We start from the raw sequence: 26,589 nt of genomic DNA, 5'->3' as shown, positions 1-26,589 counted from the left end.
ATAATAATGTAAAATAATCAGCTTTGTGGAGATAAAAGTGCTTCATCACACCACACTTGGTGTTGATTATTTTCCTTCAACAGCACAACGTTACTCTTAATGATGTTAAGCTTCATTGTTCTGAGGAAAAACCTTTTAAAGAAGTGCAATGTTTTTTATTAGTTGTGTAGCTTCACGCCTTTCTCCTGTTTATACGATTAAAAAACCCTGTCAAAGAGGCGGCCTGTGTGACGGACTGTCCCCGTTTTCTTCCCGTCCTCCACTCTGGGTTTTTATCTCCGCTCTTCACTTTGGGAAATTGAGAAAAGCGAGATGGGATCGTTTCAAAACCCGAGCTTGTTTTCATTTTATGTTTAATTTCCTGACGCCTAAGCCCCCCGGCTTTCCGACGCCGCTCCTCCAACCCCGGAGAGGCGTTCCGACAAGGAAAGGTGGACGTATTCCCTCGCTCCTCTGCTCTCCTCTTTCTGAACCCGAGCACACGAGCCAACGCAGAGGCGTGTAGAGTTTCTGCTCTCACCAGAAAAACCCGCCTTTATACCAGAGAGACCGAGAGGCCAGAGCTTCGAGGGAGGATTGTTAAGAGAGCAGAGTTCACTTTAAAAATGTCTTCTCTTTTCCTGTCTCTGTCCCATGGACTTTCCTCCTCTTTTTTTTAACTTGTTCAGCAAAGGGAAGAAAAAAAAAAAAGTATTTTTGTGTGTGTTTAGCACGCGTGGTAACGACACAGTAATTGGTAAAGACGTTGACAGCTAAAGCCACTTAGACGCTTATTATGGAGCTTTATTTATGTTCCAGCTCTGGAGGAGAGCGAACAGAAACACTAAACTCGGCCCAGCGGAAAGAGGGGAAAGATCAGCTTTGAAGTCGCTTTGAGGATTGATCGTCTGCTTCTGCTGTCACTCAACTTCACCTTTTTTTTCTTTTTTAAAGAAAACCTCTTTCCAAATAAACAGCTTCGTGGCTTCACTATCTTTTTATAGCATTTTTTGTTTTGTTTATCAACTCGCGCAGATATTTCCTCGAATCCCGGCTCATGAGGCTTATGAGGAGGTGCAATAAAATTGTGTCAGAATTTTTACAGACAAAACTTGACTGCTAATTGTGAATGAACTCAGCCAAGCTCTCTGAGCGCTTCTCTTTCCGTGACATTTTTATTTCCGTTTTAAAATAAATCCTGTCGTATGGAACTGAGGCGTGGGTTATTAAAGTGCTTAACCTTTGACCTCAGGCGTCTCACTAACCTTGTGTTCACTGTGCGGTTTGAGACGTGAACCTCGAGTGGTGCTGTTTTTTTATTGAGATTCGTTTAAAACCGAACGTTTTATTTGGACTACTTTGGTGACGGAGCTTATCTTTATATTTATGGCACGGAGACCGTACTCGACGTGTACGCACACGTTTTCCACCTTTTTTAGTCACGCTTACGAACTAAAAGCGGCTCTGCGTTTTATCCGAGTAACCGAGACGAGGTTGAAGGTTACGAGTGAACTTCGGCACATCCAAAGCCTCCAGCGAGGTTCTCTCACCCGGCCCAGAGAGGAGGGAGGGACGCATTCTTTCCCGAGCAGGACGTTAATGAAAAACAAACAGTTTAAATCCCGGGGTTCTTAGCGAAGCGTGCACGTGCTGTTGGGTGAAGCGGGTTCTCCCCGTGTGTCACTCGGGGCTGGAATGCGGCCGTGGTCCTGCAAGGATTATATGCAAATATAAAGAGGGGGGAAAGCCGAGGGTCACGGGTTCTGGGTTTTTTTTCCAGATCCAGGTATGCTGTAATTCCGAGGTTCTGCCGAAGGCCTCGGGCGCAACCTGACACCGAGCAGCGTGCATGCGCTGTCCTTTTTACCCCCCTCGGCTTCACACATATGGATTTGGATATCTGAAGGTTTTCTGAGTTTTCTTTGCCTGTGTTTGTTCTCGCCGCTCCGCTTCATAACCTCGCACTTCTGAAAAGCTGAATCCAGATTTCAAAAATATTTGCAAGGTTCTTTCATGTGTTTTTAACCTTTTCAGTTCTTAAGTTTTTAACTCAGTTTTTAAAGGAATTTTACAGTAATAGGGTGTAAAATTCAGCACACAGGTTCAGTAAAGAACAGAATTATCGTTTAGATGATTATTGACTCGATGTTTTCTTTACTCTTCATACGACATGTGTAGGAAATTAGTGCAGGATTATAAAATCAAATATTACATGTGATAACATTTATAAAGCCCCAAAATTTCCCAGTTATTATGTAGAATTTGTAGCAGAGTTTGAGTAGTTATGTGCAAAAGTTTACACACCCTTTGAACTTAAAATCTCAGTTCAATGATCAGTTAAGTGCAAAAGTTTGCACATCCCACCTTCACCCCTCCTATTATCCTTGGGGGCAATTCTCTAAATATATGTTTGAAATATACATATATCTATGTTTTTTGCTTCATATTTAATGAATGTTAATAGGGACAACCAGATAACCATAAAATGATCATGATAATATCATAATGTTTTCAGTGTCCTGTAGACATTTTGTGCCATCATTGTGTGTGTTCCTTGGGGTCAATTTGACCCTCCGGCTGTTTTTGCCATATAAAACACATGCAAAAACAATACGGTCACTATAACTATCAATTTTATCATCTTTAAGAACATCCCTCTGCTTTAGGGCTCTAACCCTAACATAAACATACTGACATGGCAGGAGGGAAAGCATCGTTTCTCTGCGACTCGGAGGAAAAGACATGTTACTGACAAAAATCTGTACTTAGAAATAATAAAATAAAATTATTAAAAACCAAAAAGATCTTTCGGTCCAATTTGGGTCAGTCACTGAGATTTTATGTTGATTTGTAAAATTTTTCTGTAGTCACGCAATAGAAATTTGGGGTGTTTCAGAGAATGGGGTTATGTTTTATTTAAAAAGCTATTTTGGTCGGCAAGAAAGAAATATAAATTCCCTGAAAAAAATGGGTAAAAATGATATTTTAGAGGTTTATATTGCTGCGGGCCCTGCGATGGACTGGCGACCTGTCCAGGGTGTACCCCTGCCTTTCGCCCTATGTGCGCTGGGATAGGCTCCAGCAGACCCCCGTGACCCTAGGAATCCTAGGAATAAGCGGGTATAGACAATGAATGAATGAATATTGCTGCGGTCAAATTGAGCCCAATGGCAGAACATTTGTTTTGAGGATAACAGGAGGGTTAAATTTACGGAATCGAACATTCAGTGTGAGATAAAAAGCCAATATTTCAGAATAAAAATTGCATATTGATTTGTATTGGTCACTTCTTCAGCTCATTGTATTCATGTTTTCCATTTCTAAATCCTGATTTTTATTCTTAATGCCAGTTTCTCTGCACAGTAACTTCTTTATATCTACTGTTTGCATTTTTTTCACCTTCATGACATCTAGAATGTGTCATCTGTATGAAGATCTCACAAAAAGAAGCTTACAGTCTGTAAGGAGGAACATCGGCTGGACTTTACCTGCACTCGAGCCTCTGTGAGGTCCGTCCTGAGGGCCAGCTGCTCTCGAGCATACACGTCCGGGTAGTGCGTCTTTTGGAAGACTTTCTCCAGCTCTTCCAGCTGATAGCTTGTGAAGGTGGTGCGGTTGCGCCTCTTCTTGCCCTTGTTGCTCTCACCCTCGCCTTTGTCCAGAGGCGAGGCCAGCTCCGAGCTGGGTCTATCCTGAGGAACCTTGGCTCCTGGATCCTTCACGCTGAGGTAGCTACCATCCATCCCTGTGTGGTCGGTGTTGGCCTGTAGCTCTGAGTCGGTCAAGCCTGGGGTGTCTTTACCTGACAGAGAGAAAGAGAGAGAGAAAGTGTTAGAATTCAAACTGAAGGATGTTCATCCACAGGAAGCAGGAAATAGAATGGATATTTTTGCAATATCTTTAGATGACTTTAATGATCTAAAGATCTCTCAATTAGTGTTATTTTTTCATATGGTAGATGAAGATTATGTTGTGTAAACTGTTGGTAATCAGGACCATGTGCTTAAAACCAGAAGAGTTTTGCAGGTTTGCAGAAAATTAAAAAGGAAAACTTCAACTAATGTGCTCTTGTAGAAGAAAGGTTCTTTAGCAGGTTCCTCTCTTTACCAACTCTTTCACTTCACATCTCTGCACTTCCAGTTCCTATTCTTAAAGGGTTCTTTGCCTCTTCATTGATGGAACCCTTAAAGCTTCAAGGTCAGAGGTTTCCTTTTCGAAAGGATTTTAAGTTCTTTAGAAGCTAGGAACCTGTAAATATCTACTAAACCCTTAAGGAACCCATAAAGAACCTTTATGTCTAACCTGAGTAACTAGGTGTTAAACCCTCCGTGTTATTGCTCCTCATTTTCCTCTTCATAAATATCTAGAATTTGTCCAGATATTAACATGTAGCTATCTTGGTTCTTGTTACACTCTGAGGGTTCTCCAAGGATTCTCTGCTGGATAATGAATAGTTCTTAGCTTTCAAAAATGATTCTGATTACACCTTCAGTGGAACCAGTGAAGAAACAAAAGGATTCCAGATCTGACCTTAGTACGTGTGTACGTCTGTAGAGCAAAATGTTTATGTATTAAGAAGGGTTCTGCATCGAATCCTTTTTTTGGAAGCTAAGAACCTGTAATTAAGCGCAGAACCCTTAAAGAACCTTTGAAGAACATGTTTTTGTATGTATGGATTTTAACAGGTAGCGCCGACTCTTAGAAAGAAAGTTCTTCACATGTTCTTTAAGGGTTCTATGGATATTTAACAGTTCTTAGCTTCCAGAAACTATTCTACATCTCAAGAAAAGCGACTGAAGTGAGTTCTAGATTTGACCTGAGAATCTGGACTCTGCAGCGTTTCAGCCTTGATTTGTGTCAGATATATTATGCTTTAAGCGCCGGTGTTTTGTTTTATTAAGGTGAAATAAGGCTTGTATGAAAGTGAGACGTTGTGTTTGGTCCAGTTTCATAGCAGTGATGTCATAACCAAAGTTCTGAATGCAAATCACATCCTGACTTCAGGCTTTGAGTCATGACTTGCGTAAATCGTTAGGAATATTTTGTCGAACGGACAGATGACAGCATCCAGACGTCGTTAGATGAAAATATGTAAACGAAATGATGATGTCTGTGTCCTGTGTTTTATTTCAGCCTCTCAGGTTCACACCTGGATGTCGTACCGCCGGCGTATACCAATCACTTCTGATCCATTGCCTGAGAGAAGGATCCAGAGTTCCTCAGGCTGTTTGTGAGCCTGGAGCGAGAGTGTTGGTGTCAGGTCTTTGGCGTTGTGTAATATCTGAACATGTCTGACTTGCTCCACTTACGCCTGCCAGTCTCAGCTCGTAAATCAAGTGCTCATATGAAACAGATACCCAGAAACAGATGTAATTGCAGCCTGATAGAAAATTGCAGGTTTCCTCCTCAACGGCTGGATTCTTCTCAGTGGCCTCGTAGACACACGCTCGTCTATGTGATCTGCTGCGACACGGAGCGCGGGCCAGTCATGATGCCAAACTGACCCAGCGATGAGACGCCGGAGTGGTAATTTTCTGCATCAAGCCACTGGAAATGCGCATCAGTTCAGCTGTGAAACCACGGTCTGTCACTCTGAAATGGATCAGATTTTTTAGCCTTCAGACGTTCAGCTTCTTCCACGGTACAGGATGTGGAGCGACTGGAGCTTTAAACCCGTGTTTGGGATTTCCTCATGCAGGAAGGAGTCGTGTTTTCTCATGATGCAACAAAGATAAAGAGCTGAAAAGTTAAAGGTGTGTGTGATGTCAGTCTCTGGCATGTGGAACGTGTAGGTAAGGTTCGAGGATGGGAAGCTTCATGATTACGCTGCGATATGAATCATACTTAGGAAGCAATTCTGGAATTTGGTCCCTGACTCAAATTGACTCACTAACTGACTCACTGACTTGTTCTTTTACTCATTTGCTTGTTCATTCATTCACTGTCTGAATCATTCATTCATTTACTTCTGACTCATCAACTGACTTCTTAACTGATTACTTGACTTATTGATTCACTTGCTTATTTACTTACTGACTCACTCATTGCTCATTCATTCACACCTTCCCTGACTGTCTCACTGATTCACTGTGTGACTCACTTATCCATTTACTAACTCACTGACTCACTGACTCACTGACACAGTCATGTGAGTTCTTGGCTGACTCACTCAGTGACTAACTCGCTGCATCACACACTCACTGCCGGACTCAGTGATTCATTCGCCCCCTCACTAACATTTACTCACTGACTGACTGACTCACTGAACCACTCACTTATTCAATGACACACTTACTGACTCACCCAAGCATTGAATTAATCTTTCCATGATTCACTCACTGAGTCACTTATTCACTATTTCACTCACTTGAGTCACTTATTCACTGAGTCACTTATTCACTAATTCACTCACTCAAGTCACTTATTCCCTGATTCACTCTCTGAGTCACTTATTTCATGATTCACAAACTTTTCCACTGACTCACTAAATCAATCACTTGTCTAACATTGAATATTGTTGTACATTTGTGGTTCTTATTATTATATTGTTTATTGGATTTGTTTCTGAGAGAGGTGGAACATTTGTCTTTACATCAAAAGCTGCAATAAATCAGTTTAAGGCCATTTTGGGGTCAGGAGCTGAAGGATGTAGCGTTGAGGAATCAAGGAACCATCTGAGTTTTTACTAACAAGCAGTCATGTGATTGGACAGTCAAAAAAATGCCGGATTGTGGAAAATGGAGCTGAATGTCTAATAAAGATGATAATAAAATGATTGGTTTGTATAAACAGCCACAATATTTGACTATAAAATACCTAAATAATTATTAGCTAGTTTTTTCCTCCTTTACTGTTCAGTATAAAGTGCACTATTTTGAGGAAGTTAGTATCCAGTGCTATTTCAGTCCCACAGCGCACTCTGATATGCATCTCGGCAGCTGCTGAATACCCATAATGCACCATGTTCTTCAGGTGGATTTGTGCCCCATCATTTAGAGAAGATTTTCAAATTTTTTAACCAATCGAAATCAAACTTTATTATGTTTGTGACGTCACCCCCCCCCATCACGTGTTCACCTATGCGTAGCGTTATAGTGTATTTGTTAAATTTTAAACGTATGTTTCTTGGTCGCCTAGCAACAGCATCCTCACCGCTTTTTCCGTTTAAGACTATAAACAGACAGTGTGTTTACATTCCCGTGTCGGAGGAAGGAATTTGAACGGACCGCCCCGAACCCTAATCAGACACGTCCTCGTTCTGTCGCCTGCATACACCTGGGTCAAATTTCCATCTAAACAGTCATAATGGAGACTCAGATCTTTTACATTCGCTTCGATTTAGCTTTAATTCAGTCACCTGATACACTTACAGCATCTACAATATAAATCATCAAATATCTATATAAAATAGCATTCTATTGCGTGTTAAAGCCGAATTGTTTGTATTTATTTCTTAGCCTTGTCCAGGTTTTATTGCTTTTTTTTTTTTAACATAAACCAGACCATACAAATCGTGCTCTAGAGAACCGTCAGTGTCAATAATGCTGACATGAAGCATGGCATTCTCAATACGTCTGCTGTTCACTACCTGCCTCGCCTCGTTTCAGATAAACGCTTGACCACTTGTTGGTGTAAACAGTCAGTGATGAGAATAAATCCCCCCCACCCACCCCCCAAGGTCTGCTGTCTGTCCCGTGTGTAACCGAGACCCCAGCGAGAGCCGGCTGTACGGGACCGAGTGCTTTCCCTGGTCACTGTGGCCTCTGTGCCGTGACAGACGTGGAGCCGGGGCTCGGGAGAGAACATAATGGCTCCCATATTGCGTCCTGCTCAGGACTGACACATCCTGTTAAGCGAGAGGGAGCGAGAGTAAATATTTTCAGCTTTGGCTTTGAGATGCCGTGTGCCTCAGACTGTCAGACGGTTCGCAGTCGCTGCCTGGCGATCAAAGCGTCTCGCTGATACCTCGTGTCGTTCCTGCATTCGGTCTGACGTCGGATATTGTGACAATCCCTCGCTTGTTAGAATCGGGGATTGAACCTGGCGGCGACGTTTCTCTATGGTTCGAGGTGAACAAGCGGTTCGGCCCTCAGAGTTCCTCCATATGGCCGTGAAACACGATCCGGGCACGAAACCTCACTGCAAATCGGTTGTGTCAGAACGGGAAAGGTTCGGAAAGGACTGCGGTCGAACGACGTCGTAAAAGGGCATGTGGGCACGGCATTTAGCTTAGGAAAAAATCTCAGGCTTAAGGCAAATGAGGCTGTGGAGGTCACTGTGAGTCTGTTCCCAAACCCCCAAATCCCAGATCCCTGTCTGCTTTTACAAATTATACCAGAAAAAAAAAGAAAAAGCTGCTTTTGTACATGTCCTGTAATTCCTCAGCTTTCTAAATTTCTATTAGAATAAACAGATGTAATCTCTTCTCTTAAAATGTTCCAGTTTAACTATTAAAGTCTGTGTAAAAACACAACCATGGAACATTTTAACTTTAAAACTATCAACCACCTCCAACAGCGGAGAAGAAAAGTCTGGAGATGATTGTTTTCCAGCCTCAACCCCAACCCCAGCTAAGACGTAGTGCCATACCGCATCTGTGTCGACGGACCTCTGATCTAAAGTCGGGCCTTTAACCCAATAGCCGTGTTTTTTTCCGTGGAGTTTCTTAGATCGTGTCACTCTTTGACGTGTGGATGAAGTACAAATCGAGCGAGAGTTCATGAGTTGGTTAGCAGAGGCTGAGGTTCAGCTCCGGGACTAATTGGCTGTTTAACCTGAGTGTATTCACACCTGCCTGCTTAGCATGAATGGAGCTTGTAAATCTAGTTTTACTGTATCTGTAGCTCGCCGCTTTCGAAGCGGGATTGCTCTTCAGAATCGCTCGCCATCCGATACGTCTAATAAAGAGCGGAGGAGAAAGGGCAGCTTTTACACATTCCATAATACATGCATGAGCGATTCAGACGCTGGTTCCAGACACGAGTGCACTAAAAAGGGTGCCTTTCCTCGCGACAGGAGACGCCAGAGGCTCCCGGCCTCGTAAGATGTCAGCCCTCGACCCTCGAGTTAGTCGGGGTCATATCTTTACAAGGGGCAGCGATTTATTCCCAGTTGAAAATGGGGGAATACATCAAAGTGTAATTTAACTGGCTGTAAAGCGGCAGGACATCCCCCGTGCTTTTTATGCAATCTGATGGGCAAGGTCAGCACCGGGCAAATAAAAAGCAACACTATAAATTAGGCACCCCAGGGTTTCTGCTAAGGGTTAATGGCTAAATATTACCCAGCTAAAAACACTGAGATATTAAAATCCCAAATCTAAATACAGAGGTATTAAATAGGCATGTTGTACAGTTTATAAGTGAAAGGAAGGAGAAAAAGAAAATGTGTGTGTTTTGTTTCTGCCCTGCATTTATTTGTGTCTCTAATTAGGTTTGTTTTCTGTTCATATGATACGAAAAAGATCATTACGGGGGCGAGCTCTGAAGCCTCGCCAGTGGTCTGAAACTCGCTTCCTCTTTCTAATTGTTTCAGGCTCTTATACACACACACACACACACACACACACAAGCACAGACACACACATGTCCTGAGACTGATGGATTGGCTGGAATATGGATGTTGACACATTGACAAGAAGTTTTTTTAGCAGTAACTGTTTGATTAATGTAAGAAAATATTAGCAAAAAGGTCAAAAGTGATCTCATTAGTAAGCCATTAGCAGAACCAGAGCTATAATTGAAGAAAATTCCACATCCATAATCTTATGTTCATTAAAATGTTGCACTAAACTGACCACACACTTGGGTTAAGTGGCTCTGAGCAGCATTTCTAATTAATCAGGACCTCATTTTTTTGTTTTTCCCCTACGTTCACCGATTACTGAACCGATATATTCCAATCCAGACCACAGCATTCTTTTCCCTTTTAACGTTTTAAGCATCACCTCGTTTGAGGCTTTCAAAAAAAAGGCCCAGTGGTGAGAACCTGAGCCGTCCACAGAGAAGTCCAAACACATCGCTAAAGTCCTGAGGGAGGATTTATCCCAGCAGGCTGCAACAAAGAGCACACGCTGTGCAAGAAAACACGGCATTTCCTTAAAAACCTCTGCTGGTGATAAATCACTCCTCTATCCACCCGGCTGAGGATCTCTGAGCCTTCGCCGCCGAGTGATTTCAGCTCTTTAAAGTCTCAGGAGATTTATTCATAGATTAACAAAGTTTTAAACTGTCCTGACAGCAAGCGGGGGGTTAGTCTAATGTTCGGGTTTGATGTTAACGACCTGAAAATAATCACTACAGGTACAAATGACCATCGGATTTATTTATTTATTGTATTATTTGCATCAGAAGAAGATCTGAAAACACAATGATCTGAAACGTCTGCTCTTAAGCTCCGCCCACTTTACAATCACTTCCTGTGAAAGCTGCTCACTTCCTGCTCATGATGTAGAGTTATCCGTTATTACAGTGATATATATACGTGAAATAGACGTCATTTATCCTTTTAAAAAGTTTATAAAGCACAAAAACTAGAATAAAAAATTTCTCAAAATCATTTTCTGGAATAAACTTCTCCTTTCCTCTCCCTTTTGAGGTGCTAAAAGACAAAATGCTAAAATTCCTTTCATGCTAAAAGATGAATAAACCCTAACATCTAACTTCACATGTGTTCTTTTAATATTAGACATGCAAATTTTCTATAATTAACTCAATGTATTCTCATTTGCATATGTAAATATCAGTTTCTCCTGGAAAAAGCTGATATCTGTTGTTGTAGACGTGAAGAACACGTGTGCTAATCTGCAGGTTTCCGCAAACCCTCACTTTGTTGTGATGACACAGCTAATCTTTTTTCATTAGCATGCACTCGCTAAGCGATTATAGACTCGACCCTCGAGGGATTCTCCTGAGTGACGTTTAAAACCACGCTGACGTAACGACCTGCTTTACGAGTCTTGACGTGACGAAGCGATGAGGAAACACGTGCAGATTTAATCTTTAACCTGGATTCAACTGGAACTGTAATGACGATCCAGTTCATCCAGTTCACACCATTACCTTAATCTCAGGATTCAGTTCCGTTTCCTTCAAAAGATTTAACATTTCTCACCTTTGCTAATTTTCACTAAATTGAAATATTGTAAGAGACGTTATTGATCTCAGGAGTAAACATGTTAGACCTCAGATTTGTTAAAGCCATAAACCTGACTCTGAATAAATTTGATTAAGAGATCCCTGACGAATCCACGTTAGCGTAGCCCCCTGTGTAATCCTGTGGGAAATGGATTCTCGGCTAATTCACGCCAGGGAGTTTTAATAAAATTAGATTGCTCGGTTCTGCTCGGATTCGTGAAACCCGCTCGCGTGTGTTAAACCCCGGGTTTGATTAAGCCCTCGTCCAATCAGCTGCCTCGTCTTTGAAGCCTTCGGTCAGCCTGCTGCGCTCCCGTGTGCCAGTCCAGACTAATGTAAATTGTAAAAGCCGTAATGTCGTCTAAGTGGTAAAGTGATCCTGGGTTCTTGTCACCACTCTTTAGACTAACAACCTGCAGAAACGCAGCCGGTTCTTCAGACTAAAGAGAACCTCAGGGACTGGTTCTTATTATTTTCCACCCCTGTTGCTTTACAGAAGCTGGAGCTGGTCACCCTGCGCTGTGACGCGCTAAACCACCAGACTCCATCTGACCAGGCTGTGCTTTTATTTAGGTGTTTGTTGGAATATAAATTTAACGTATAAACAGTTATGTATTTAACCTCGGCTTAAAATCCAGAAACCAAGTCGATCGGATGGAAATCAGATTCTGTGCTTTTGCTTTTCATGTCAATAGACTTTAAATTTAAATTATATATATAATTTTTTCAGATAATATCTTAAGAAGCTTCATAAGATCATGAATGTAAAGGGAAAAAAATCTGAATTGAACCAACACAGGCTTTTTTTCATTTATTTATTTTTATATATTTAGTTTTTATAACTAATAAAATCACACAGGCATTATTTTATTATTCTGTATTAAAGATGACATTATCTCCATTTCCATTACATTAGCTCATGATTTTTCTCTGCTGAATAAAATAATATATATTTATTTGATTTATTGAATATTTTCATTTAATAATTTTTAGTGTTTAGTTTTGGACTATTTCAATCCCCTGCCGTTGTAATAATGGTGTACCTGTGCTAGTTTAATCTAATTTGTAATGTTTTATCTTATTTTAATATTGTAAAAGAAGCTTTAGACACACATCTCTCACCGCAACATCATGATCAGATGAAAAATATGAAGAAAAAAATCTGTATTTTAGAACTAATTTTAGCTTTTATATAAAAAATCATAAAAAATCACTCTGTTTATGCATTTATTTATGTAACTGATTAGCACACACACACACACACACACACACATACAAGGGTGTATGGTTTAGATCAAATAAATTAGACATAAAAGTAGTCTAAAAATGTTTTATTAAAGCATAAACATTAAGGATAAATTCTAACACATCTACAACAGAACCATTCACGCCTCATATTTTCTGTTTTAAAGGAATCTTTTGAAAGAAACCGGAACGTTCTGTCCTCACTTTACAGCTTCACTAATGGATTTATTTCACATTATGTGCCGGAGACTCCGAGCTTCTTAGACAGGTTTTTTTTTTAAATGATTGACACTCAATAAATAGCTACAAGACAGAACATCTTTCTCATTGGCTTCAGAGATTGGACTTCCTCCAAAAACTGATCTGAGTCAGAGCTCCAAAATTCACCCTCCATGTGCTGTGAGGAATTTGTGCATGTGGTTGTGGTACCCAGCTGGGTCAGTGTGCCACACAGCTCCACACAGGCCTCATGGCGTCGGACAAAACCCTCTGAGTCACAGCTAGAGAACGAGGGCAGAACCCCGACCCTCCAAACGCTCTGCACTTTACTTTTTAAACTGTTTAGAAGCAACATTTCAGGTCAACCCTGTTTTCTGTGGAAGGAATGTTAGCGCTGGGATTATGATTGTCCTGGAATTTATTGGAAATGTTGTTAACGGGATTAATCAGACGTCCAATCAGGCCTTTGTTTGGTTGTGGAATCAATATTTAGTCTGAAGTCAAGATTAATTCTACGCTGAAGCTCTGCTCCGAGTTAGCATTGCCAAACTGTAACGTTAATTAAAAGCAACAACCAAAAAGAAAAAAAGGAAAATATTTTAGGATTTAAAAATGTGTTAAATAAAAAATTTAAAAGACAAAGAATTTTAAAATAAAAAGTTTTAAACACATTTTTAAATCTCAATTTTTAAATCCTTTTTTTCCTTTTTATTTTTAAAGGATTTATTTATTTTTAATGATTGATTGATCCGTCATGTTTTGCCTTATTTTTTAAAAAATACAATTTTCTCAGCAGAGTTTTGTGAATCATCCGTCTGATATAACTTAATGAGAGTTCTTGGGTTTCTTTTAGCTTTTTTTTTTTGCATTTTTTTTAATCATTGTGAAACTCGTTGTGGTTTGTGTGGTTTATTATACAGAATGTTATTGTAGGAGTCAGTAAATTACCTCCACTTTCTCAGGCTACTTTTTCATATTAAGCAGTGCAAAAGGAGTCTATCGTCGTTTTTTTTAAAATAAATAAATAAATAAATAAATAAATAAATAAATAAATAAATAAATAAATAAATATTTTTTAAAGACCGTGGAAACATTTTAAAATCTCTAAAATGCGATGGTTGCAGTGTTTACATCATTATATCATTTATTTCTATTTTTCAGTGGGTTTTTTTTTTTTTTATTTACGTCCCATTTTAAAGCCTGACAACATTTTACTGTCCCTTTCTCTCATTCCTGTCTGTTTTTCCCCCCGCAGGTCATTACTGACGTTTTCATTACGCGCGACGAGGTGAGGCGCTCACTGACACTAACACACTTCCTCTGCAAAAATAAATAAATAAATAAATAAGTAAACAAACAAAATAAAATAAAAGTACGGTAGACTAAATGTGTCTCAACCTTTAAGGGTTCTGAGTTTTATACTGTGCTCTCAGTTTTTTTCTTGAACCCCGTGCGTCTGATTGGTGACGGTGACGCGCTCTTACAGACGCGTGCATTAAAAATAATCCTCTAAACCTGAGTGTAAAGTCCAGGTTTTTATTCTGATAGCTTAACTAGTGTTGTTTCTCTTTTTTCCGTTTGTGAGGCCTGACCTTTTTTCCAAGTAATTTCCTCTTAATTTAGTAAACCGGATATCAATCTTGCGCGTCTTGTTATCTTGTGCTTTTATGTTTTTGGGGCGATCTTTCTGTACCGCAAATAAAAAAAGTAAACAAATTCCTTAAAGGTTCTCCTGTTTGTCCTTCTGTTTGGATTATGGAACCTTTAAGGATTCTTTGTAGAACATTCTCTAGCAGGAATTATGTACAAACTCCAAACCATATATATATATATATATATATATATATATATATATATATATATATATATATATACATAACATATATATAACCGCAAAATAAATAAATTAAAATTAAACTTAAAAAAATAAATAAATATAAAAAATAAATAATTACCAGGACTGAACCTAATTCTTTACAAAAATGTTCAAATGTAAAAAAAAACTTTTTATATTAAAAAGTTTTTAACATACAAAAATGTTCAAATGTAAAAAAAAAAACTTTTTATATTAAAAAAGTTTTTTTTTACATTTGAACATTTTGTAAAGAATTAGGTTCAGTCCTGGTAATTATTTATTTTTTATATTTATTTATTTTTTTAAGTTTGATTTTAATTTATTTATTTTGCGGTTAGATGCGACTGCAACATAATATATGAGATATTTTTCCCTTCCTTCTAAAAGAAGTAAATGCACCAAATTGGAACTATTCCAATCTATGAAATGTCTCTCTCTCTCTCTCTCACACACACACACACACACACACACACCCTGTGTATATAAGAATCCGACTTTTACTTTTAGAAACCACTCCGCCGTGTTTGATTTCAGTTTCAGAAGGCCAAACACGCGGTGTAATGTAATGTAGTCTAATGTGATCACGGCTGTTTACTTTTTATCGTTTATAACTTCCATCCCTTTGGTCTGAAGAAGAGGGGGGAAAGAAAAGAAAAAGTTTTGGCTTTTAATAACATCTGTGCAACAGATCAGTAATAAATCTCCTGTATGTCAATAGTTACGTCATGCAGTTACAGTAATCCTTTTAGTGAGAGAAGAATGATTGCTTCGTGAAAGCTCGCTTTTATTATTATTATTATTATTATTATTATTATTATTATTATTATTATTATTATTGTTGTTGTTGTTGTTGTTGTTGCCATTATTGTTATTATTATTATTATTATTATTATTATTTCTTTGCTGTTTTCACACCGTTTTCTGTTTATTTTTCAGAACTGACACCAATCGGCATATACAAAAATCTAGCTAATTAATCACACCTCCATATATATTCAGTTCTCATGAATGACTTTCCTAACTGTGAGCTGAATAAAACAGTGAGCGCATTGATGTAGTGTCTCTGCTTCATATTTGGGTCTCTCTAATAAAAACCTGGCCTGAGTTTTCCAGTTAAACGAGTAAAAAACACACAAGGCTACAACTACAACTGTCATTTTTTTCTTGTCGTCGGTGTAGAAGCATGAATGAATTGAACACCTTTTGTACCTCACAGGTTTAAAAGTTCTCTCTGAAAACTAATCCCAGTCTATTTGCACTCCTTAGATCAATTTAAAGGTATGTAATAAATATAAGATGCATATGAGAGCAAAAACAAACAATACAAAACCTGCAACAAGGAACGGTTCGCTGTAGCAGGCCTCTGGTTTTAAGGGGAGTAAGAGAGATCTCTTTACTTAAGCTTGACGTTTTTTGACCATTTTTTAAAAGTATTGATGATTTGTATGAATTCTTGATGTCATAAATCTTAAAAAAAAGCGAGCTAATGTTTCAGAAATGTGTCTGGAAAAATGTCAGTACTGTCAGTGTGTATATGTTACCTCGTGCACGTGACGTGTCTGTTATTATCTTTCACACTAAAGGTATTTCATTTCAAAAGAATTTATTTTGTAATTAAACGCCAAAGTTGCATGGTGAAAGGTACATGATGTCCCCACACTCCACCACAGCTATAGGACACGTTTCTGGTTCTTTTTGGTTCCTGGTGCAAACTACATAGTGGTTTTGTTTGTTTGTTTGTTTGTTTGTCTGTATGTTTTTGTTTATTGAAAACGCGTCTCATGAATGATCTTGCGTTGCATGAACACTTGCGCGCGTTGTGATCAATCTGGAACCTCGGGGCAGTCAGAAGGTCAAAGGAAAGAAGGTTGTGTGGTTTGATAAATCCCGATCCTCGAGGCTATAGGCTGCAGATGGAAAATGTTATTCCTGAAACAGACCGATCCAAATCCTGTCTTTTTTCATAAAAAAAAATAAAGCGCAAAAAAACACAACAAAAACAACCGCATATAAAGCTCAGGCGGATGTTGTGTTGTTTACTTCCAATATTTATTTATTTATTTATTTTACAGATTGCCCACTGATTCCGAGTATCAAGAATAAATCATCTTAATAGGTTGTGTTACTGTAAATGTGTTGTGTGTTGTCATGTCTGTAAAAGATCCTCCTTCCTTACTGTCTGATTTATGGGCCTGTAAATAAAACCCGACTAAATTAAAGCTGACTTTATTGGGTTAAAAAAAAGATTTTACTACGAACATAACTTTCAGCATTTGTCTAAGAATTATAAAGCAAAGCAGACGTAGAGTTGGTCGTGTTTTATGTCAACTTTTATTGAAAAATACTAGAAATATTATTCACGCGACCCGACGATTAATTTGTGTAGCATGCGATTAAAAAAGCGTTCACATTCCCACACGCTTTATTTAATTTTCTCAGACCTCATTCATGTGATTCTGCACTTCCAGAGAATTTCTTCTTCCTCTTCTTCTTCTTCCTCTCCTTTTACTACTACCACTACTATTTGTGTGCCTTATATGAGCCGCTTTTATGACCTTTACCTGCGTTTCATCCTCCTGACGTCACTAATCCGCAAGTTGCTCGCACATGCCTGAGACAGATTTCAGGGAAATTTTTTGGAGAAATTTATAGCAACATATTTATAGCATCTTCCTGGTCTCAAGATGTCGTGCTTTTTATGAGTTCACGTTCAGTATTAAACTCTCCCGTTACGAACATTCTGCACTGTCGCTAATTTGTTTTTGTTTTGGTTAAATTCTTCCAGAAATTCATTAATATTTAAGACGAAGCGTGTGTGCGCGTGCGTGTGTGTGTGTGTTTTCTGTTCTATGTTAGAAAGCAAACCCTGCGTCATTTAGGCTCTTCTTTCCTGCCAGATGTTGCACATAACCCCTTTTCCCCTTATTGTCCTCAAGGGCAAGCAATAAATCCGAAGTCACTTAATAGTAATAATTATTATTATAATGATGATGAGGTCTCCCTATGAGTTATAAATCTGTGTTAAATATTTTCTTACAAAAAGAAAATTTCAGAGACTTCTTGCAGATCGTTTGGCCTTCAAAACATTTCTTCTAAAAATAGATGAATTCAGGCGTAATTTGAAAAACGCGTTAATTCAATTGTCCGATCTGTTATATGGAGGATTGGAACGCAGCTTATCGGATTAAAATAAAAAAAATCTTTACTTCAGTCGAAAATTGAATAAGCGTCGAGGTTTGATGGCTGATTGTAGACTAATCGTGTTAGCGGGATCGTTTCATTAAGTAAGTCCAGTTTGAGAATATATTCCAAGAGCGACAATTATTAAATGTGATTATCAATATTATCCGTCTTTACTCATTTGTTTTTACTGTCCTCCTGTGGACTCTGACTCGTCATCTTGCCTAATCTGTTCTGATCAGATAAAACAGAAAGAGATATATCGCGTGGAGGAAATGTTGTAGGCCTGCATGTAGCTGGTGTTTGTACTAATGTCTTGTTTTTATAGCTGGAGATTTTTTTTTAAAGCAGACACTCACCGTAACAGGAGATGAGTCCTCCGTTGGCTGTGGTGTCCTGGTGCAGTTTGCTGCTTTCTGGTGGAGTCTTGCAAGAAGATCTCTGCATGAAGAGGTGGTATTTGTTAAAGGTGCCTTCTCCAGCGGTGCCATCCAGTGGCTGGCATTCCTGTTGGAAAGGGCTCCGAGACTTCTCTCCGTACGCCTGAACTTTGCTGCTGCTGCTGTTGCCGCTGTTGCTGCTGCTGCTGAGGAAAGTCGGGCTGTATTTGGTGTCGCTGCTGGTTGGGAATGTCCTGAAGGGGTTGTTGGCTTGCTGATCCCTAGCCTGCGCCGCGGACGCGCTATAATACGAATCCATGGATGTCATGTCGCAGTATGAAACGCACGTCTCGGCGTTCATTCCTGAAAAAAAAAGCTACTGCGGCGTCGGCGGGGGGTGAAAGCAGAGGGTTTCTCTCTCTCTCTCTCTCTCTCTCTCTCTCTCTCTCTCTCTCTCTCTCTCTTAACTTTCTTCCTTTCTTTTGCTTAGACTAAAGGAAGCAGACCCTCTCAGCTTCTCTCTCTCTCTCTCTCTCTCTCTCTCTCTCTTCCTCATACACACGCAGCACACGCGCGCGCGCGCATACACACACGCAAAGTCAAACTCAGACTCACACACGCAGCTGGATTTGGTTACTAGATGTTTTCCAGCTTTAAAAAGCCCCCCTTAAGGTTTCAGTAGTAACAAAAAATGAGTCTTTCTTTTCGAGAAGATGCAACCCAGATCTCCTCCACTCCACGCTGCCCAAGCGCTCTCCGGACATGTGGCAAGATCCCTCTTCGGTTATTATGTAGATGAAATGAATGGGTGAGGTCAGACTTTTGCTTAGAAGGGGGAAAAATGTTTTGTTGGAAATATTTGGAGGGAGGACTTAACACATGACATTAATGTAATTAGAATAGGAATATATAGCTCGGTGAAGGGGAAGCGCGCGCGCTCACACACACACACACACACACACACACAAAATGCGCACATTTTTAGATGATTTAGACTTGTGAGTGTATTTATTTGTCTTGTATAAGCACAAGTAATCCTTTTTTTCACCTCCAGATCAATCTTCTGTTTCATAATCTCACTCTCTAACTCTGAGTACGCCAAAGTGTGTGTGATTTTTTTAAAGACCAGCATTCCCAAGGGAGTAATCACTCAATTCTGGAGATACTTTGACGACGTTTAAACCTTCACCTTTTTAACAATGACTACACTGCTGGTGTCAAAACACACGTGATAAACGGCTCTGCTCTGGCGCGTAATGGCGCACCTTCCCTTCATCTTCACAGATAATGATTTTCTCCCCCCCCCACTCTTTCCTGCAATATTTAATTTCTTATTATAACCTTTCATCTTTTGTCAAGCGAGCTCGAATCCAACAATAATGTTTAGTTAACCCGCTTTTGTGTGTTCACGCGTCTCCGACTTTTAATGAACACGGGATTACCGTGTACCATCATTTTTCCTTTAAAAAAATAGTATTATTATTAGAGGAGACAAATATTTTTTTTAAAAAAGAAAAATCTTTTCTTACACACACTGAGAGCAAGAGCTGCTTCTATATATTCTATATTTCTATATATTTATTTATATTGTAGTTTATTTATTGATTTATTTTCACCATCGTGGTGAAAATATTTAATCTATCAAATATTTGTTACACAATCGCCAAATATTGTATATTATATTATATTATATTATATTATATTATATTATATTATATTATATTATATTATATTATATTATATTATATTATATTATATTATTTCAGTTACTACATACAACATATGAAACATTATATATATATATATACATTTATTTATTTTTTATTTTATTTTTTTTTACCTATATATGCACCGCTTCTGTGGCGCGTTAATCTCGTAAAATCTTGCAGATCTTACATCGATGTAGTTTGTAAAATAATATATTATTATTATTATTATTATTATTATTATTATTATTATTATTATTATTATTATTATTATTATTACACTGATGTTTCGCAATACACACTATGCAGCACACAACATACATGATTAAAAAAAATGCACGTAAACTGCGAAAGATTTAATTTTGCGAAAGATTTAATTTTTATGCACGGCGCATCCAAGATGGCTGACCCGGTGATGTATTTTTAATAATAAAAATACAGTAATAATAATCAAATATTTTTATACAGTTACCCAGTAACCTAAATATTAGACATAAATAAATACAAATGATCATTTCCAGACAATATGGGCAACTTGTGTGTCGCTGCACCGCCCATAATTAATATGTAATAGTAATATGTAAACTGGTAGATTAAATAAAATAAAATGAGACATTTCTCAAAGGTCTCGTATTTAATGTTAAACGGCTGCCAGTCAAAAGAATCATTTCCTTCTCAACAATCATTAAATATGCTTCTTTTGTATATGGATGAGAGAGAGAGAGAGAGAGAGAGAGAGAGAGAGAGAGAGAAAACTCCTGATTTTAACCTCATGCAGAAAAACGCGGGTGTAAAAACACTTTATTCAATAAAGACCAGAAGTGAAATTATTACAGCTACAACCACAACCACTGCTGAGGAATTGCGATGGAATTACGAAAGGATTTTTTTTCTTTCCTCTCCTCTCCTCAAACACATTCCCTTTCCAAGAAAACTGAATATAATTGGCTGTAATCATGGAATATACAACCGAGCACGTGAGCCCTCGCCGTATTAAGCGCTGATTAATTTTCCAAACGTCAGATTGCCGGCAATAAAAATAAATGAAAAAAATAAATAAAATTACAGGCTTTTAATTTGTTATTATTATAGTTTTTTATTAGCATTATTTTTAATAATGATTTTCGGTTCACGGCTGTGGAAGCACGAGCAGCTGTAAGTGATGTGGATATTATCTGGAGGAATATCCTGTGAGGGAAATAAGGGACATCATAAAACAGGATTATCCAAAAGCCGAGCCTGCTTATAAAATTAAATAGAGCACATTTCCTTCATGCGGCTGCTGCACTGCACTTTCTCGCTCAAAATTCTTCAGCATTTATTAAAAAAGGAAAAGAAATAAAAGAAAAAAATATGTGCAGAAGGGTGACATTTTTTGGATGAATTTGAGTCGTTTCTGTGTAATAATAATAATAATAATAATAATAATAATAATAATAATAATAATAATAATAATAATAATAATAATAATAATAATAAATACGCAAACAAGGCGATTATTATTATTATTATTATTATTATTATTATTATTATTATTATTGTTATTGTTATTATTATTATAGTAACCTTAGAAAATAGAAACCCACCCATATTCAGTTCTTCATCTGATACAGATTCTTGAACTCAAGAATTGAACAATGAACAAATTATTTCTTTATTTCTTTATTTATTTATTTATTTTGTTTATTTATTTACTCAGTTATTTATTTTATGCATTTGTGCTAAAAACATCCCATATTATTATTCTTTTCTTTTTTTTTTTTTAAATATGTCGCTTTCTCTCTCTGATCTGTACACACACACACACACACACACACACAAATCCCAAAAACGGATTCAAACCCCGATTTTTTTTACATCCTCGTCGTGTACGTGTAGTGACCTCGTGTAGAGTATTAGATTATTTTGAACCCGAGGCAAAGTGTAATTAAATTAAAGTCAGGGTTTTTAGCTCGGGGCTCAGTGTTCAGACGGAGACTTAAAAATCCGTGTGTTTTTCAGGACTAGGGGGTTTGGAGATGTCTGAAACAGTGTGTGTTTGCCTGTATATTCAGTGTGTTACAGCTAGGTCTGATCCTGCATGATCTAATATTTTTATATAAAAAGTTTTTGTTATGTCCACCAATAAAATCTGGTACAGAAAAATAATCTTTAGGAGATTTATGTCTAACTGTGGCTCTAACACTGGTCAGACCTTAGGTGAGTAATGTGTGAATATGCATTTTTAAAATGTTAGGACCTGAAATTGTGTGACGTCATGTGATCACGTGAAAAACAAACAAAACAAACAAACAAAACCCTGAAAGAATAAAAACGTGTTAAATTTTTTTAAAAAGAAACAAAAATGAATGAGGTGTAAAAATAAATAAATAAATAAATTATTACTCTGCAAAACTGGTGTAAATATTTGAAAATAAATAAAATAAAATAAGAAAATTGATTAAATAAAAATAGCTGAAAATAAATAAATTGTGGAAAGATATCATGGAAAAAAGTCTTGTTTACAAAAAAAAATATTTAATTTTTTTATAATAAAAAAACAATAATAACAAAATAAAATAATAAATTAATTTATAATGAAGTAATTTTATCAAAACAAAAAACAAAAAACATACACAAATGACAAACCATAAAAAACAGATGTAAAATCACATCTCTGGATAATTAAATAATGTAAATATTAATCACGTGAAAGTAAATTGTTCAAAAATTGCATGTGAAGAGAAATTCAGAGAATCATACAAAAATCACATATGAGAAACAAATCAAGTAAAAAAAATCTGATAAAAAATAAAATAAAAACACAAACACAGAAAACGTTTAAAACATGATGTGTAAATTTGACACGTGACGTTTCACGTGAAAATCCCGATGCTCTTTCCCTGACACATTACTCCACATATTCCCTTTTAATATGCAAATCTTTCACCGACTCAAATTCTTTGTGTCTGAGATTAAAAAATTCAGACTCTAGTGGACTGGTAGATGTGACGTGAATGCACGTGACACATTCACGTGAGGAGCTGGTGTAGAAACCAGAACGTGTAAATGGAGCTGTTCTGGAGTGCTGGTGTGTTTACAGAGAGTGACGATGTTGGGGATGCTGTAGTGGGTGGTGGGTGCTGTTTGGACAGGTATTACTGGCAGACATGATGTCATGTGCGTGTTTTTACAGCAGGTCGTGTTGCAGGGCTGCAGCCTGAAGAGAAAGAATAGAAAAAAGAAGAAGAAAAAAGCGATGCGGCATTGCAGACACACACACACACACACACACACACACATACAGAGGGTCTGCATCACAGCAGAACAAATGCAAACCAGCATTTCTCTCTCTCTCTCTCTCTCTCTCTCTCTCTCTCTCTCTCGCTCTCGCTCTCTGATTGGATATGAAGGGCAATTAGTTGGAAAAAGGTGGCTGTATGTTTATACATCACTGTCTCCATGTGTCAGGACAAATTAGTCTCAGCAAAGCCAGCCTCCACCTCGTATAAATCTTTCCTCCTACGCTACCGATGGACAATTATTCTAAAAAAGCTCGCAAAAAAACAAGCAGCACTCCAGGATGATTAGTCTGACAGGCTGGAAGGTTAAGTCAGCTCAGATCACTGGGAGGGAGGCGCTCTCGTCACTTTCTGCCTCTGGAGATTCGATGAAAAGCATTTTGAGATTGCTCACACAAAAACACTGGACTCCTTCTGAATGATTATATACACGTTTTGGTATTTGGTTGAAATCTTGAAGTGAAAGTTTACACACCCCTGCTGGGAAAATGGCAGATTTTTGTGATGTGATAAATGAAACCAAGGTACATCAAGTCAGATTTTTCTCCATCCTCAATGTGAAACTTTTTTTTATAGGAAATTTTTTGAAGCACCTTTTGATTTCATTCCACCACCATTTTTTTTTGCCTATCAGCATCAATCATCTTTTCTTGCCGATATTTTCCCACTCTTTCTTACAAAAACATTTCAGATCCATCAAACCGTTCAGTCAGGGCGTCTCCTGAGCGCAGCCTGCTTCTGGTCACCTCGCAGATTTTTCAGTTGGACTCAGGTCCGGGTTCTGGCTCAGCCATTCAGAAACATCCATCTTTTTTTTTTTGGTGAAGTCGTTCCTTTGTTGCTTTGGATGTATGCTGTGGATCAACTTTCAGCATGAAGCACAGCTTGCTAGCCGATATCTGAAGGTTTCGCACTAAAATCTTTATAAAAGCCTCAGTTCTGGCTGAAGGAAATGATGGTACCACCATCACCACCATGCTGCACCGTGGGTTTGGTGTTCTTTTGGGGGTTTTTTTGCACCAAACAAGCCTTTTGGAATTATAGAATTATTTTTATTTCGTGGAATTGGTCTCTTTAGAACATAACACATTTCACTACATGGTTTGGAGTGGTTTAGTTGAGCTTGGATGTTTGTTTTACGTGATAGAAAGCTTCCGTCTAGTCCACACCCCACAGCCCAGACATGTGAAGCCCCTGTAGGTCTCTCGGTGTGTCCTCCTCGATAAGCTTTGGTCTTGTCCATTTAGACATTTTGGAGGGACGTCCTGTTGTTGATTGATGATGTCACTGTGCAGCTCAGTTTGCTCTCATTTCTGATGATGATATTTTCCATGGTGCAGCTAATGTTTTGGAAATTCTTTTACTCCCCTCCTGTGTTTCAGGTGAGATATCATGCATGCTTTGTCAGATCTTTGAGGACCTTGGCTTCAGCAGTCCCATGAAACCAAGAAGATGTGAAGAGAATCCTGCAGAAACAGATGATCTTTATGCATGAGATCGAACGTGACTGGTTGGTTCTAAACACATCCACACCCCCTATTTTAAAAGATTACACAACCTAACTTTTCATGTTTTTTCCCTAAAATGTTTCTGATTGTTTTTAATTTCATTTTTTCCAACTTTAATATCATCTTGATGATTCATCTTGGTTTCATTTTAGCAGAAGTGAGTGTTGTCTTTTCCTGGTTCCAAACTGAACATAAGAAGTTATCTGAAAAAACTCAGGAATATAACACTTAGTGTCATGAGTTTCTGGGAAAATAATCAACAATGTCACATCCTGAACAGTGTTTATCCCCAATCAGGTTATTTTATGTTATAGCAGCTATAAACGGTCTTTCCCTCACTACCGCTCATGTTATTGTCCTGAAGATGACATAAAACTCCACCTCTGACTCACACTGGAGACTCCTTCCATACATATTACATGAACAGATCAAGGATTACATGATGAGCCGTTACTATAGGAACCGTAACATGTTAGAAATCCTTCCCAACCAATCAGAATCCAGACTTCTGCTGTCTTTAAACATGACATGGTCACAAACATACCTAATATCTTTCTCTCTCTCCCTGTCGAGGTATATGTCCCACTCCCGAGCTCCCAGTGTTCAGAGTTCCCAGTATGAGCACTTCTTCTTTCCGGACCTGCCTGATCCATCCTGACGCTTTACCCCTGGTTGGAGTCTCGTGGCTTTATGGTGCTCAGTGCTGCTGGAGATAGATCTGTGTGGACAGCATGTGACCCAGAGTATAGAACCACTTGGAGACTGTTACGTCGTCTTTGACCTGCTGTTGCATCGGTCAGCTTTCAGCAGGAAGGAATTATTTCTCAGAAACTACACTGACCTTTTAGTTCCTCAAGAATTCTTGGTTGCTGTTAATGAAAGGACATTATCAACGTTTACATTATTTACTGTCCAGTGTCACCCAAATGAGGACGCCTGAGGAGCCTGGTTCCTGTCAAGGTTTCTTCATCATATCATCTCAGGGAGCTTTTCCTCACCACCGTCACCTCAGGCTTCTCATTATAGAATAAAATAGTAACTTTAAACTTCATCATTTTCTATGTTATCTATGTGATACATTTCTTATGTTCTGTAAAGCTGCTTTGAGACAATGTCCATAGTTAAAAGTGTTAGACAGACAGTGACGTATAGACATCATCCGTTATCCTTTATTATTTTCCACGAGTTTCTAGCCACCAGGAGAGACGTAAGGTCAGCCCGGATGCCTGGATGTGTGGGATTGCACATGTTTCTAGGCCTGGAACACTGCTGGACTAGAAAACACTGGTAACCCGGTAAATAAATACAGAAGGACGTGATCTTTCTTTCCACTGACATGTTTTTTTGGGGGTGTGTGAATCTTTTTTTGGCCACAAACCCAATTCCTGTGTCTGTTATTTTCAGGGCAGGAGTGTCCCCATCCTCGGAGTAATAGATTTCTTATAAAAGCCATGCGGCATCCTCGCGTGCTGCTGCGCAGAGCAGACCGGCTGCATGTGCAAGCGGCTCCACTACGAAGTTACGCCGTTACGTTTCTGTCTGCTGAAAACGTATCAAAGCGTCCATCCTCCTCGAGCACACACAGACTCACACACACACACACACACAAACGACTGCCTGTCTTTAATAACACTCAATTTAGTCAGCATGAAACTTTAAACTTCCAAAAATATTTATATATATTTATATATTTATTGTAGATTAATTTTCAATGAAACACTTTTATTCAAAAATGTCACCTGACTATAACTACTTTTTTATTATTCATGTCTATAAATAAATAGAAATATATATATTTAGTGAATAAAATAATAGTTTGTTATTATTTACTGACATTATCAATGATTAACATTCAGGGTCTGGAAAGAAAATTGTACTTTTTCGGGTTTTTTTACAAAAAAATAAATAAATCTTTGATTCTCATTGCTAGATCTCGAATAAAATAATTATAAAAAAATTTTAATTTAATAATTAATCCGATTCAATTTAGTCCTGTGGTTATTATATTTATAAAGCAAAAAACCCTCTTTTTATTTTATTTTGTTTTATTTTTATTTTACTTAAGGTTTCTTTTATTATTTTATTTTATTTTATTTTTTGC

At 38.0% G+C, this 26,589-nt stretch overlaps 1 protein-coding gene and 1 long non-coding RNA gene across 2 annotated transcripts in view; one reads left to right on the top strand and one right to left on the bottom strand.

The window, feature by feature from the left end:
- alx4a (ALX homeobox 4a) overlaps positions 1–18,519 on the bottom strand; it is a 29,833-nt gene extending 11,314 nt beyond the window's left edge. The window contains exons 1-2 of the mRNA XM_058401146.1: positions 17,973–18,519; positions 3,468–3,781 (exon numbers count right to left, since the gene is read on the bottom strand). Of these exons, the coding sequence (XP_058257129.1) occupies positions 3,468–3,781; positions 17,973–18,354 (696 nt within the window). The 5' untranslated portion in view covers positions 18,355–18,519. The remainder of the gene's footprint in view (positions 1–3,467; positions 3,782–17,972) is intronic.
- LOC131360560 (uncharacterized) lies at positions 18,491–26,129 on the top strand. Its single transcript, XR_009205890.1, has 3 exons — positions 18,491–18,806; positions 24,368–24,490; positions 25,062–26,129. It is a non-coding gene; the product is annotated as an uncharacterized LOC131360560 (long non-coding RNA).
- The last annotated feature ends 460 nt before the right edge of the window (positions 26,130–26,589 follow it).

Source organism: Hemibagrus wyckioides, linkage group LG10, assembly GCF_019097595.1.
Source record: "Hemibagrus wyckioides isolate EC202008001 linkage group LG10, SWU_Hwy_1.0, whole genome shotgun sequence".
Classification (NCBI taxonomy): domain Eukaryota; kingdom Metazoa; phylum Chordata; class Actinopteri; order Siluriformes; family Bagridae; genus Hemibagrus; species Hemibagrus wyckioides.
This window is presented reverse-complemented; position numbering and strand designations above follow the sequence as displayed.